Source organism: Phasianus colchicus, chromosome 4 (genome assembly GCF_987193195.1).
Source record: "Phasianus colchicus chromosome 4, bPhaCol1.hap1.1, whole genome shotgun sequence".
Lineage (NCBI taxonomy): Eukaryota > Metazoa > Chordata > Aves > Galliformes > Phasianidae > Phasianus > Phasianus colchicus.
The window spans coordinates 17,219,448-17,232,403 of record NC_143439.1 but is presented as its reverse complement, the minus strand read 5'-3'; the positions used below and the strand labels follow the sequence as shown (position 1 = coordinate 17,232,403).

The following is a 12,956-nucleotide window of genomic DNA, read 5'->3' as shown; positions in this document are numbered from 1 at the left end:
TATGGCAATAGAGAATGAATCTTTCAAACACTACTGCCTTACATTTTGTTGCTATGTGACAAATTGCAGTAGAGGGGCAGACTGATATAATGGTGTCTGACACAGAAGTGCAGAGGTAGCAAAGGTATGCAATTTAAGTACTCCATGCAGAAAAAATGGCAACCATTAATATTCATCAGTGCTTGCTGATCGTTTATGGAGATGAAACAGTGGATGTGAGCACAGTGATGTGGTGGATGGTGTGCTTCAGTGGTGCAGTGGTGACTGAAAAACATGCTATGTTCCAGATGTTCATGTAGATTTTTATGAGCATGGAATGCAGGTTCTTGTTTATCGTTGGTAAAAAAACAATACATAGCTAATAGTAATGACTATGTTCAAAAATAGCATTTTGTAGAGGAGAATTTGCTCTATCAAGTATTTATGTGTTTCTTTCTATCTTCTGTAGTTTCCATGGAAATAAATAGGAGGCATTACTTTTGAAGCAACGAATGTATGCAAAGTAACAAAATAGAAACAAGGCAAAGCACATGCTAGAGAATATTATGTATGGAAAATGGTTCCTCCAGTTAGTTTGCCCACAGTGGGCCCAGGAAATAATCATGTTTAAACATTATAATTTCTTATAAAAAGTTTTTTTTTTTTCTTTTTTCAATCCATGTTTCTTCACCCATTCACTTCACAGCATTACTCACTCCTAGTTAAAATGACCTTGGTTTAAGTTAGTTTTATCCTCAAACTTTTTAGCTCTCAATTATTTAGGAAACAAGTTATTCAGCCCTCTATACTACTCTTCTTTTTATCAAATACAATGAAAGAGGTGTCTTTTGCTTTAAATAGATATGCAAACAGGCTTACAATGGCACAACACAGTGGTTAAATACAAACATCATAGAATTATCATGCAGAGAAAAATGGAAACAGGAGCATAATTCAACCAGCAATTATATGTCTATAATAATTTCCTGCATAAATTTGCAGCAAAGGAGGGAGCAGAACTGAAAACATTGCACATCTGCAGGAATAAGTGTCAGAAACTCCTCTTCCACCTGAGTCTGCATAAATGTACAGTATAGATATATGCATTTGTGGATGGAGAAAGGGTTAGAAAATAGCAAGTGAAAGCAAGGGTCACTGTCAGCTGTGATAGTGTCACTTTCATGTCACTGTCATAGGAAGCATCACAACAGAGTACAAACTCAGAGCTCTACACTGTGATCCAACATAAATCTCACATGTTTTACACTCCTTGAATCTTTTGGAGTTACCAGGACCTTCCTGCTTATGGAAAAAGGAAGGCAAGATTCCCTACTGCAAGTGCCCTGATTTACCAAGAGCTTAGGTAAACCTGTTCTAAAATTCTTTTGAACACATTGAGAGTTCACCATGGCTATCATTATTAATCAATGCAGTTCATGAAAGTAATCATGTTACACTCATGCCTCAAGTCAAGGCCTCCTCATTTGAAGCATGTTATTCTAGCAGGCACAAAATCAAGTTACAATTATATCAGCAATAGTTTTCTTTGTTTGTGTTTTGCAACTGAGTGGTGGCAGAAGTCACTCTAAAGATCTAGAGAACTAAATGAGTCTGCTTTTGGTGCTGTGTGGTTACAAGAAATTTTTACAGGTACAGAAGAATTCCATTTAATAATTGACCATATGAAGGCAAAAAGCAATGTTAAAGAGTACCTTTCTGTCAAATGGCACGGGTATTTACAAATCAAACTAATAAATGCATACTGCTCCTACCTTTCTAAGGAAATAACTCTTAGTTATTTCCAAGTAATTGTACTGAACACATTTCCATATTTCATGTTTCTAGAATAATAACATCTCTTTGAAGATATCCAATATTTCTCTGTCTTACCAGTCCGATGGTGATGTTGTTCTTCTAGGAACTCCAAATCAAGCATTAGGTCATCTTCATCTAACTCACAGGAACCCAAGTTATTCAAAACATCCTAGTAAAAACAAAACAAATAAGCAAAAGCATTTAAACAGATGAGTCTAAATCTCTTCCACACAATCAAACTTCAAAAATAAGTCTAAGAATTTGCTACAGGAAATTTTTTTTATTTACATTTGACTAGAAAGAAAACAGTATAAAACACTTGGCCAAATAGAAATGTATTTGTTGCTATTCTCTGTTTTTCAAGATCTTGAATATCTAAGGAAAGAAAAACAAAACACAGAAACAAGCAGAACACAAAATTATCAGTAGCTGTTTCTCATTAAATTTTGGAATTCTAATCGGTATCTGCTCTTACCAGTATTATCTGAACATGATCTATAGTTCTGTTTATCGAAGGCATAAAGAAACAAGTATAGGATTACCAGAAAATCCAGGTATGATCAATCAATTCAGTAATTTTGAAGTATTTGTGTGAACAATAAAGGCTTACAGAGACAGAAAAGAAAGCCTGAGTATGTAGTGTGGCTCCTTGGGTCCCCAGTCTCTTTAAGTGATTTACTGTGTTTGCAATCATCTGAGGCGATCATTTTCTCTAGTCCCTCTCCTGACTATGGAAAAGAAGGAGGCTATCATTTTCTCCAGTCTCTATCAATCTAAATTAGTTATACACAAGGGATGAAAATGGGTTATCATCTTACATTTTCCTCCCATTAATGTTTTTATTCTATGGTCAAGACTTTATGATTAGTATGATACAATTAAAAGGAAAATGTTTTGAAGGGAAATTAGTACTATCACATAACGTCAGGTACATCTACTGCATTTCTTCTGACATGATAATATCATGATTTTCTCCACAGTCACAAACGTCTAAACCAAGATAAGACCTGCATTCTGCAGCTAGCATTTTGTTTGAAAATCTAGAAGTGATACCACAACCAGCATGATTCTTCAGTCACTCACAGAGGAAAATATATATTGGACTTGTCCATAATAAATTGGCACCACACACATCCCTTATGTTTCCCATTCAAATCTAAACCAAACGCTGGTTTTCAACATGTACAAGATCAGGTGATTGTTTCAATGTATCAAGCTGCTTTTGGGGGCTGGAGATACCTACAGATATCTGCTGTAGGGAAAGAAAGCAAAGAAACCTAACAGCATTATACAGCAAACCAGCAAAAGCCCTTTATGACTTCAGTTCCAACCACGCTTTTTCATGTTCCTTGTAACTCTTTCAAGTATTTTTCCCCCATAACAGATGTCAGTTCCTATTCACACTCAAAGCTTACATTTATTCAACTCTTTTGAGTAATAATTTCTTTAAATTCTATTTTCCACTCTTTCAAAAACAACATACAGGCAACACAAGGACCTCTTGCATCATTTCCCTTGCTTTCCACTAGCATAAGAATATCTCTTCTGAAATGCAGAACCCATTGTTAATGCTCTCCTTATATTTACAGATACCAAGCACACAAAGTAACAATTGTCAAGTGTAGAAATCTCCCAACAATGCATACAGCACTGCTTGTTCATCACCTGACCGTTACAGTTGCATCTAACACAGAACATCTTATTCCTTTTATCAGAGAGCTGCTGGCAAGCCTTCTTCATAGAAACTACTTTCTTCAAGCCAACAAAATGCAGACTTTCAATAACCAAATTACTTATTACAATCCAGTACATAAGCATAGTAATTCCATAGAATACAGGACATAGATGCATTTTGTCAGGTTATGGTACCCAATACCTACACTGACACACACACCTTTCTAGTCTGGATTTATGTTAACATATAGAATATAGAATCATAGTATCAATAAGGTTGGAAAAGACCCATAGGATCATCCAGTCCAACCATTCACCCATCACCAGTGGTTCTCGCTAAACCATGTCCCTCAACACAACATCCAAACGTTCCTTGAACACTTCCAGGGTCAGTGACTCCACCACCTCTCTGGGCAGCCCATTCCAGTGCCCGACCATCTTTTCAGAGTAGTAGTATTTCCTAACGTCCAGCCTGAACCTTCCGTGGCGCAGCTTGAAGCCATTCCCTCTAGTGCTATCACTAGTCATACGAGAGAAGAAGATTACCTCCAGCTCACTACACCCTCCCTTCAGGTAGTTATAGAGAGCAATAACGTCTCCCCTGAGCCTCCTCTACTCCAGACTGAACAATCCCAGCTACCTCAGCCACTCCTCGTAAGACCTGTGCTCCAGACCCCTCACCAGTTTTGTTGCCCTTCTCTGGACACACTCCAGGGCCTCGATGTCTTTCTTACAGCGAGGGGCCCAAAACTGGACACAGTACTGGAGGTGCGGCCTCACCAGTGCTGAGTACAGGGGGACAATTACTTCCCTGTTCCTGCTGGTCACACTATTTCTGATGCAAGCCAGGATGCCATTGGCCTTCTTGGCCACCTGGGCACACTGCTGGCTCATGTTCAGTCTAGCATCAATCAACATTCCCAGGTCCATTTCTTCTACATAGTCTTCCAGCCACTCTACCCCAAGCCTTTATAACAAAGCCAAAGTAAAACTAGCTTAAAGAAAAATAAAAAAGTTTCTCTGTATTAAACCAAAGCAAGACAACATGCACTGCTCAGTGTTATAGATAGCCTAAAACTTAAGCATCTTCTAAATCACTGTTGGGGCTTGTGGAGTACTGAAGACTGAAAATGTCATTTAGGGTTAATGTAATAGTAGCCAAATACTTTACAAAATGTAAGCAGCAAGGCACTACAAGAATTTGTTTTCTGTTCTAGGAGACATGACTGAAGTACCCTCTAGTCCAACTGTTTTTCCAGAAAGAGAATCAATGGTTATCCATACAAACATGCAGAAGAACTTATTTACAGTAAGGGTGATGGAGCACTGCAACAGTTTTCCCAGAAAGATTATGGGTCTCCTTGTGGAGATATTCAAGACTCCTCTAGACACCTACATATGTGACCTATGGGAGGGAACATGCTTTAGGAGGGAGCTTGGACTCCATCTCTGGAGGTCCCTCCCCAATCTTGCAATTCTGCGATTACATCAAGTTAAGAGCAGATGAATGTAACAAAATAGCATCTAAAATATGGAAGAATTTTTTGTTCACTTCATTTAGACACTACTAATCAGTCAAAATAATGTATACTCAGAGAATGTACAACTTATTTCATTTATATGTTGTTTTATAAATAAAAGCATTCCACTGAACAAGTCCAGAAGAACAATCCCTGCAATTTTAAACATCTAAAGCTTTTCACATCAGTACTGTTAAACGGCAAAAAAGATGAAATATGCAGGCTTGTTCCTTAACATTATTTTATATATTATAGTCAACCAAATTAATCCATTTTGTTAGCAGTGCTAAACATTCTTTGATCTTCTCCATAACAATAGTAATGAGCATGGTTTCATGCTAATTGAGTATGTATATGCCACACCTTGTGCATTCACGCATGGGTGGAAATCTTGGGAGACTGCCTGCAATCAGTAGAAAATACAGTGATTCACTATATTAGGCCTCATCTTCTAAGCTGAAGCAACTCCACCAGGTGAAATGAACTAAGATCAAAGAGTTTGTACATAGGGCTCCTTTATATGTACAAATGAACACTTGACAGAGGGAGTTTCTCTAGCTTCTAGATGGCATGTGCCTATTCTGTCAGATCAGCAGTCTCTTTCTTCTCCTTGTCCACTACCAAGGAGAATAACTGACTTGCCAACAGCTGCTCCATGGATACAGATTCAGGAATGCATAAAAGCACATCCAAGAAGAGGTGCAGTAGTTTGCTTCCCAGACCTATCCTAACACTAATATTTTTCTGAAAACAGGCACATTCATAATAAGACAAAAATACTTCAAGACTGGTCTGCCCAATGCCACAGAACAGCTCAGACATGTCTTCCACTCCTTTGCCTCCTTGCTAGGTACCATTATCCCCCGCATCTCCTTTATTGTTATGACAATTAGTAACAATTGTAATTTCTGTTAAAACTTAATACCTCTTGACCCTCTTCTCATTCTCCCACTACTGCTACTACAGTCTTTGAAGATTAACATAATTAAATAAAAAGAGGGATAGAAAAAAGAGAGGTTAAGTCTTAAATAACATTCACAGCGAATAGCTTAAAGGCATTGTCACAAAGAAAAAGAAATGAACACTTCCATCAGGGTCCCAAGGAAAAGTCTGTTGTCTATTTATGGCAATATATCATTTATTTATTCCCAGAAGTAAATTGTTCAGTGAAAGCAGAAGCTCTGCAGCAAAAATCTCTTGACTTTCTAATACCCCTTTATAAGCCTTGAAACCCATTTCCTACTTTTGTGCCTCTTTCCCATTCGACTTCTAGCACTGTTTTGCCTTTCAAGTGCATCAGAAATTTACACAATGGTGCTTTTTCCTTCCAACTATTCCTCATACTGCAACACCTATTCCTCCTCAGCAGCATCGGTAACTACAACTCAAGAGAATATTCAGTGGTATATTTCAGTAATTTTTTTAGTAACAATTTTTGTATTAAAGATTTTAGCAACAGCAAAACCTATAAACTATTTTTTTTCGTCCAAATGCTAAGTATCTTATTCAAATCACTGGCATTGGTGATATTCAGTTTAGAAATATAACTCCAGAATACTTTTACTGTAAAAGAGATGCAGTGACTCATACTGATATATCACAGAAAAAGCTGAAACATAGCAGGAATAGAAATACATGTCCTCCAAGTATTGCATTTTTACTCAGCATCACTGAAAGGGACCTTCCTGTAATCTTGAATTCCCTCCCTACCTCTTTTCCTCTTCCTAGCTTCCCTTCTTGTAATCACTACAAGGAAATTTAACGTGCAGTATATGAATTCTCTATCCTTTTCCAGAATAGTAAAGTATTTCAATACTTTTTGCCCTGTTGCAGCTCAGAGTCTACAACTTCTAGGAAGTTTGAAAACTGCAGTAATTAAGAACAGCCATGGTAATAAGTACATATGAAATGCCCAAAGTAACTAAACTCACATCTACTGTTAGTAAAACAACAAAAAACAGATAATATTTTGTTTATGAAGCCTCTTTTATGATGGTCTAGCATTATTATTCCAAGTAACCAATTTATACACCTAGTAAAATTACTGCTTATGGAATTATGCTATGATAATTTATCAAGCAATAATATTCAGTCCTAAAATGGACCTATCAAGATCATACAAATTGTACAATATGCATAAACAAGACAGAAAATCCATGTAAAACTAAACATTAGCAACTAATATTGGAAACCAAGATGAACAATTGGTTTTAGGTGACAAATTGTCCCATTTTAAACATCCCGAAACCAACAGAGCCAAATAAAAGATTCATTTCTTTGTTTGCACATATTTTTGTTCTCGTCTTCCCTGCTTCTAAACACAGTAGACAAAGGTTCTCTGTCATTAGCAACATCTTTGGAGAGTTGTATGCATTATTCTGTAATTTTATTGTAATTAGCATGCAGTCCCTATTCAATATCATGTTCAATGGCTTGTGTTCCCTTTCATTTTTTATGCTAGCATCTTGAGGGAGGCTCGGCACTGACATATTTTTGTGTTTGAGCTAAGAGATGCAGGCTTTTCCCTCACCAGCGCTTTTTATATCTCCACACACAGGTTGATACTGGGACCTGGCATTTTCTTGTGTTTTCAGGTTTCTGTTACAGAAGTGAGAGATTTCCATTCTATTACGTATAATGACAGCACAACAAAATCTTGACCACTGCTTAGAAATAGTTTAATATCACAGAATCACAGATCACAGAATCACTAAGGTTGGAAAAGACCTATAAGATCATCCAGTCCAATATGTTTGAGATTGAGGCCCAGTAAGCAATTCAATGAAGCAACAAGACTGAAGCATTCACACATTTACAATTACACTGTTCATTGATATTTGTCAGTCATAATGACTGACGATGGCATTCACAAAAGTCAATGAAAGCTAATTGGGATTATACACACATAGATAAAATCCGACTATCATGAGCTCGAATACACAGAGTACATTTGATTCATCAATGTTGCTTTTGCACACGTAATCCTGAAGACAAGCTGTCAATCAAAGACCTGTGCTCAGCAAACACACTAAAGAACTGCTATTTTTCCTGAGCACATTTTGCCATGACCCTTCATCTAGTGTGTGACTGGGCAAAATTTTCATTGCTGCCAGAATTCCAACCATGTGCATGAGTTTTGTTCACAGGAGTCCCATTCTGAAACACTTATCAACAGCGGCTTCATTTTACACAGATGCATTTTTTCCCTCAAGAGTCTCTAAACCCATTTTGCTGCCAACTTTAGACTATAAGGAAAGCCCTAAAAATCCAGAGGAATAATTTTTAAAAGCCTTTTTTTTTTTTTCCTGATATAATGGCCTGTGACTCACTGCTTAAGTGATTATATAAAGAATCACTGACATTTCAAAGATGCTTATAACTACAAGAAATTAAAAATAATAAAAGTCATTTTTCTGAATCATCTTCCTCTGTGCTGTTACTCTTACCCGTTTTCTGAACAAAGATTTTCACATCTTATTCTGTTTTGTTTTGTTTCAAAATATAAGGGCTTACTACTTAAATCTCACCATTGAAATGAGGCACTGCAAAAGAGTTAATCAAATTCCTCTTTGAAAGAAAAATAGCCTGGTATTATATGCATTTTAGTATTTAACATTATAGATTCCTTTTCTTCCCTCCATAGAAATATATGTGGAGGACTATTTGAGATCAATGCTTTTGAAAGAGCACAAAGAAAACACACTCTAGGGAGAATAATTTGATTCTGTTCTAAGAACATATGTATGACAATTCACCTGTATCTACTCAGGGTCACCGCATATCTGATGCTGGAAAAGATCAGAATTAAATACTTATTTCAAGCCTCAAATGATTTCTAGAGACTGCCAAAAGATAGTACTTCATCAAAATTGTACTCTGCAAAGAAACCTGGCATACAATCAGCATAAAAATGAAAACTCTGAGATATACTCAAGGAAAAAGAAAGACCTTGAGCTATTTAAAGTAATGTTAACTCCTAGAACTGTACCTGAATAATTCATGGATATAATGAAGTATTTCCCCTTCTGCACTCTCCCACATACTTCAAAGAGAAAACGAAAGTACATGAAATCCAGCAAACACAATCTTTGCCAACAGTATAAAAATCTCTGTATCGAGTGTAAAGCCTCTGCATGCTTTTCATATACCAAGAGCAGCTTAAAAGTGCTCTATTTGTCTGAATAGCACCACCCAAAAAGCTTATTATTCTCTAGTCACATATACAGGAAACATCAGAAAGGGAGAAAAAACATCTTGTAACATTTGCTAAGAACATGTTCTGCAGCTAACGTGGAAATTCATTTATATTATAAATTAACGTGCCCCGAAGACCTGAAGACACAAGATTATCAGAGGAGGCAACTAACTGTTCAACTATAGAGCTCAGATCCATCATACTACTCTTCAAAATATTTTTGCACATGTATTTTTAGCTATGTAAGGAAAGCACACTATTTTCCATCCTATTCCTGTTTCTGTCCTTTTGATTCTCTCTGTGCACTAAATCTACGCCTGCAATTATGCTCCTTTTGCCTGAACAATTATAAATAATGCATTTTTTTAATGTCTCAGTTTACACTCACCCACACAGGGTTCAATTTGCTGCAATACGATCTGCTTACTGAAACCACAGAGGAGTAACACAACACAGAGCCACTGCTGGCAGCTGGAGTTGACAGCGCTGCTGCTGTCACGCCATACAATGTGGTGTCAATCAGGATCAGACCACAGAGGGAATTGGCACTTACCTTCCAAAGTCCATGGGAAAAAAACATTAAGGCAAGAAACATGTATATATAAACACCACCAACATTCTTTCTCCTGTGTTAATCAATTTTCCTTCACTAGAACAGCACATATGGGGATGATACTTCACAGGGTACTTTGACACCCAGGGGCAACCATAGCACCTTCCTCACCCTCCTACACAGATTGGCAGCTCCTCTCCTGCATGACGCCTGGAGTGGCTACCAGCCCATGCAAATGCATTTTCTGCTCTTTGGTCATCCACACACTACAATTCTGTGGAGGATAATATGCAGACAGAAGCCAAAGATAGGACATGAAACCAGAACAAGCCCTGGCTCCAAAATTAAGATCACCTATGATCTTAATTATAAATGAGAAACATACAAGATCCCCACCCCTTAATCTTGGGGTGGAGGTTGAGAGGCACAGTACCACCAAGAATGGGCAAGGAAGGAGGCGGATCTAGTAAAGGTGTATGTTTGGTGGCCCTGCTAGGCAGGGGGGTTGGAACTACATGATCCTTGAGGTCCCCTCCAACCCAGGTCATTCTGTGATTCTGTGATTCTGTGGAAGAGGCTACACGCATTGTTTTCAGCTTCCAACACTGGACAGAGTAAGAGCTTGCTGCCACAGCCTCATTGAGGGAGATGCTACAGACCATAGCTATCCCCAGCAGCTGAACCGTGGAGAAAACGCCTCATTTGCCAGTCCCTAAACAGCCCCATCACTGCAATCTCTAATTACCAAACTCACAAACATGTATGCACAGGCTTGCACACCCATTTCCAACACATAGGCTAGCTTCAGAGCCAGATAGCTCTTACAGAACTGGGAAGCAACAGATGCCCTCAGCATTTAAAATTTGCTGTCTTTTCTGCTTCTATTAAAGCATTTAAATGAGTGCAGGTCCAAGTTAACCCCTAGATTAGAAGCAGTTCCTGACAGCACTCAACACTGAATTAGCTATCAAGCAATAGCATATCTAAGTAAAGGCCACACGTAAGATGTGTACATGCTTCTCTGCACCAGAAAGCTTGAGATTTGAGTGTGTGAATGAAAGGAAAAAGAAAACATTACAGTCAGAGGTATTTCACTGCTTATTTGCCATTTTTTCAAATAATTCTAGAGTGCTCAGATTCACTTTCACTGTAATAGAACCACGACAATTGGATCTTCTGCATTCAAAAAGAAAAAAGATAAATACATTTTTCATGCGCCAAGCTCTTATTTTCACAATTCCAAGAAAAAAGAAATCTTCTGTTGAGAAAGTATGAAAATGTACTCAAATAAATGAAATAAAACTTCAAATGACCAAATAAAGCTGCTTGAATCTATTTTTTTTTTCTTCAGACAAGCATACATTTGCTTTCCTCCCAGCAGAGGGAGGCATCTGCAAAACATAATTTGCTTTGTGGATTAGTTACTGTTTTACAGCTTTTGTAATAGGCAAAGCACTATGTAAGTATTCAAGTACAGTCATTAGGATCACACAGCTTTAGGAAAGTTTTCTACATCTCCTGTGCCAGATTTTTCTGCCAGACACAAAAAGTTCCTTTGGTATTAGTATCCTGCATTCATATTGAATATAGTTCAGATTTTTCTGTGTTTGTATGTACTTTAGTGATGTGCATATGACAGGTCATTCAACACATGGATTGGTCAAATAAAGTTTTCCAAAACCACTGAAATTTTATCTGCCTTTGGGCAATTGATACTGGGCACTAAAAACTTATGGCTCTATCCTAGTAGCACCCAAGTCTATGCCTCAGCCAATATTTTAGGAGCCAAAGATCAAACATCTAATCAGTGTTGGATTATATTTCTCTCGTCTTGGCCAGGAGAACACAGAGAAAAAAGAAGTTTAGCTATGTAAGTGGTTAGGAGTCATCTTTACTTAAAAAAAAAAAAAAAAATTAATTAAATTCAAGGGATACAAAAGGCAGAACCTTAGAATTTACAATCTTGATAATCCACCCCTGTTCTAGGAGGTAAATCTTAGCTCTTAGCAACCTCTTTAAAGAATGTGTTTTTTCTTATTTTTTTTTTTTCCTTTGATAAATCACCAAAGAACAACTCACCTTGAGCCTGCCATCCTTGCTTGTCTGGCAGAGACAGTGTACTGACACATTGGACTTCAAGCCTCATTTCTCCAAACAAAACTTACATTGCTTACAATGAGTTTTTAGCACTTCCAAAAAACAACACAGGAAAAGGTATGCATTTGGTACCAAGCTTAAGATTTTATCTATTATTCTTACAAGTAATCTTCTTCCCAGAAGATTAGTGGAGTCAGAACTTTAGATGCTAAATGAAAATAACCTATTTTATGGCTCTACCATTGCTTTATTTCTAAAAGGCTATGTACTCACTACATTCACAAAAGTAAAAAACCTTATAAACATGTTTAAATAAACAAAATATTTTTACAAAGTAATGAGAAAATGTAAGACTTCTTTCTTTTCAACATTACCATAAGACAGTTCAAGGCTGAACCGTCTGTTTCTAATTCTCATTTGTAGCCTGTAATATTGGTGATAAATAACCAAAAAATGAGCCCTGTAAATGAAACCACAAGTGACCCTTTACTATGGCTTTGTTAATGCAATATCATAATAGATATGCTATTGCTAATATTATTTGAATTCTTTCTGTTTCCATGGTAACTTTGACCTACGGCTGCTCTGGTAAACAGGATTTTAAATCATTCTTTGAGAAAGGCTTCTGCTGAAATGTCATTTTTCCACTACTGAATATTTTTCCCAGTTTCTTTGTTCTGTTCTTTTTCATAAAGAAAAGCTGTAACGACAATTACTGATTAGTTTAGCTATTGCAGCTGAATGAACTGTGAAGTGGGAACTTGAAGAGGCAAGACATCTTGTAACAGATTTCACTTAACATCAGCAGTATGATATTCCATCTTGAAGGGGTACGTAAATCTCACAGAAACTAAGGAAAAACAATCCTTTGTTGGACATTTTGCAATGCATACATTTCACGGGCTAACCTTCTGTACATTTAAAGCCTTGATCCTTAAAATTATTCTCTTACAGTATCTCTATATACATTTTCTTCTAAACAAAATTTTTAGCCTTTCATACGTCAGAATGGAAGAAAATTATGAGACGAGTACAGTGGTATCAGCCACCTACCTTGCACATCTGAACTCAGAACAGGCCAGTCTGTGGATTCAGCTGTCTTGCTATCCAACGCTACTAACAA

General features: G+C 37.1%; 1 protein-coding gene across 6 annotated transcripts in view; it reads right to left on the bottom strand.

Moving 5' to 3' along the window:
* CCSER1 (coiled-coil serine rich protein 1) overlaps positions 1 to 12,956 on the bottom strand; it is a 613,005-nt gene that overhangs the window by 490,708 nt on the left and 109,341 nt on the right. For all 6 annotated transcript variants that reach the window (XM_090138797.1, XM_090138800.1, XM_031607550.2 and 3 more), the window contains one exon: positions 1,870 to 1,963. In XM_090138797.1, coding sequence (XP_089994923.1) covers positions 1,870 to 1,963 — 94 coding nt within the window. The remainder of the gene's footprint in view (positions 1 to 1,869; positions 1,964 to 12,956) is intronic.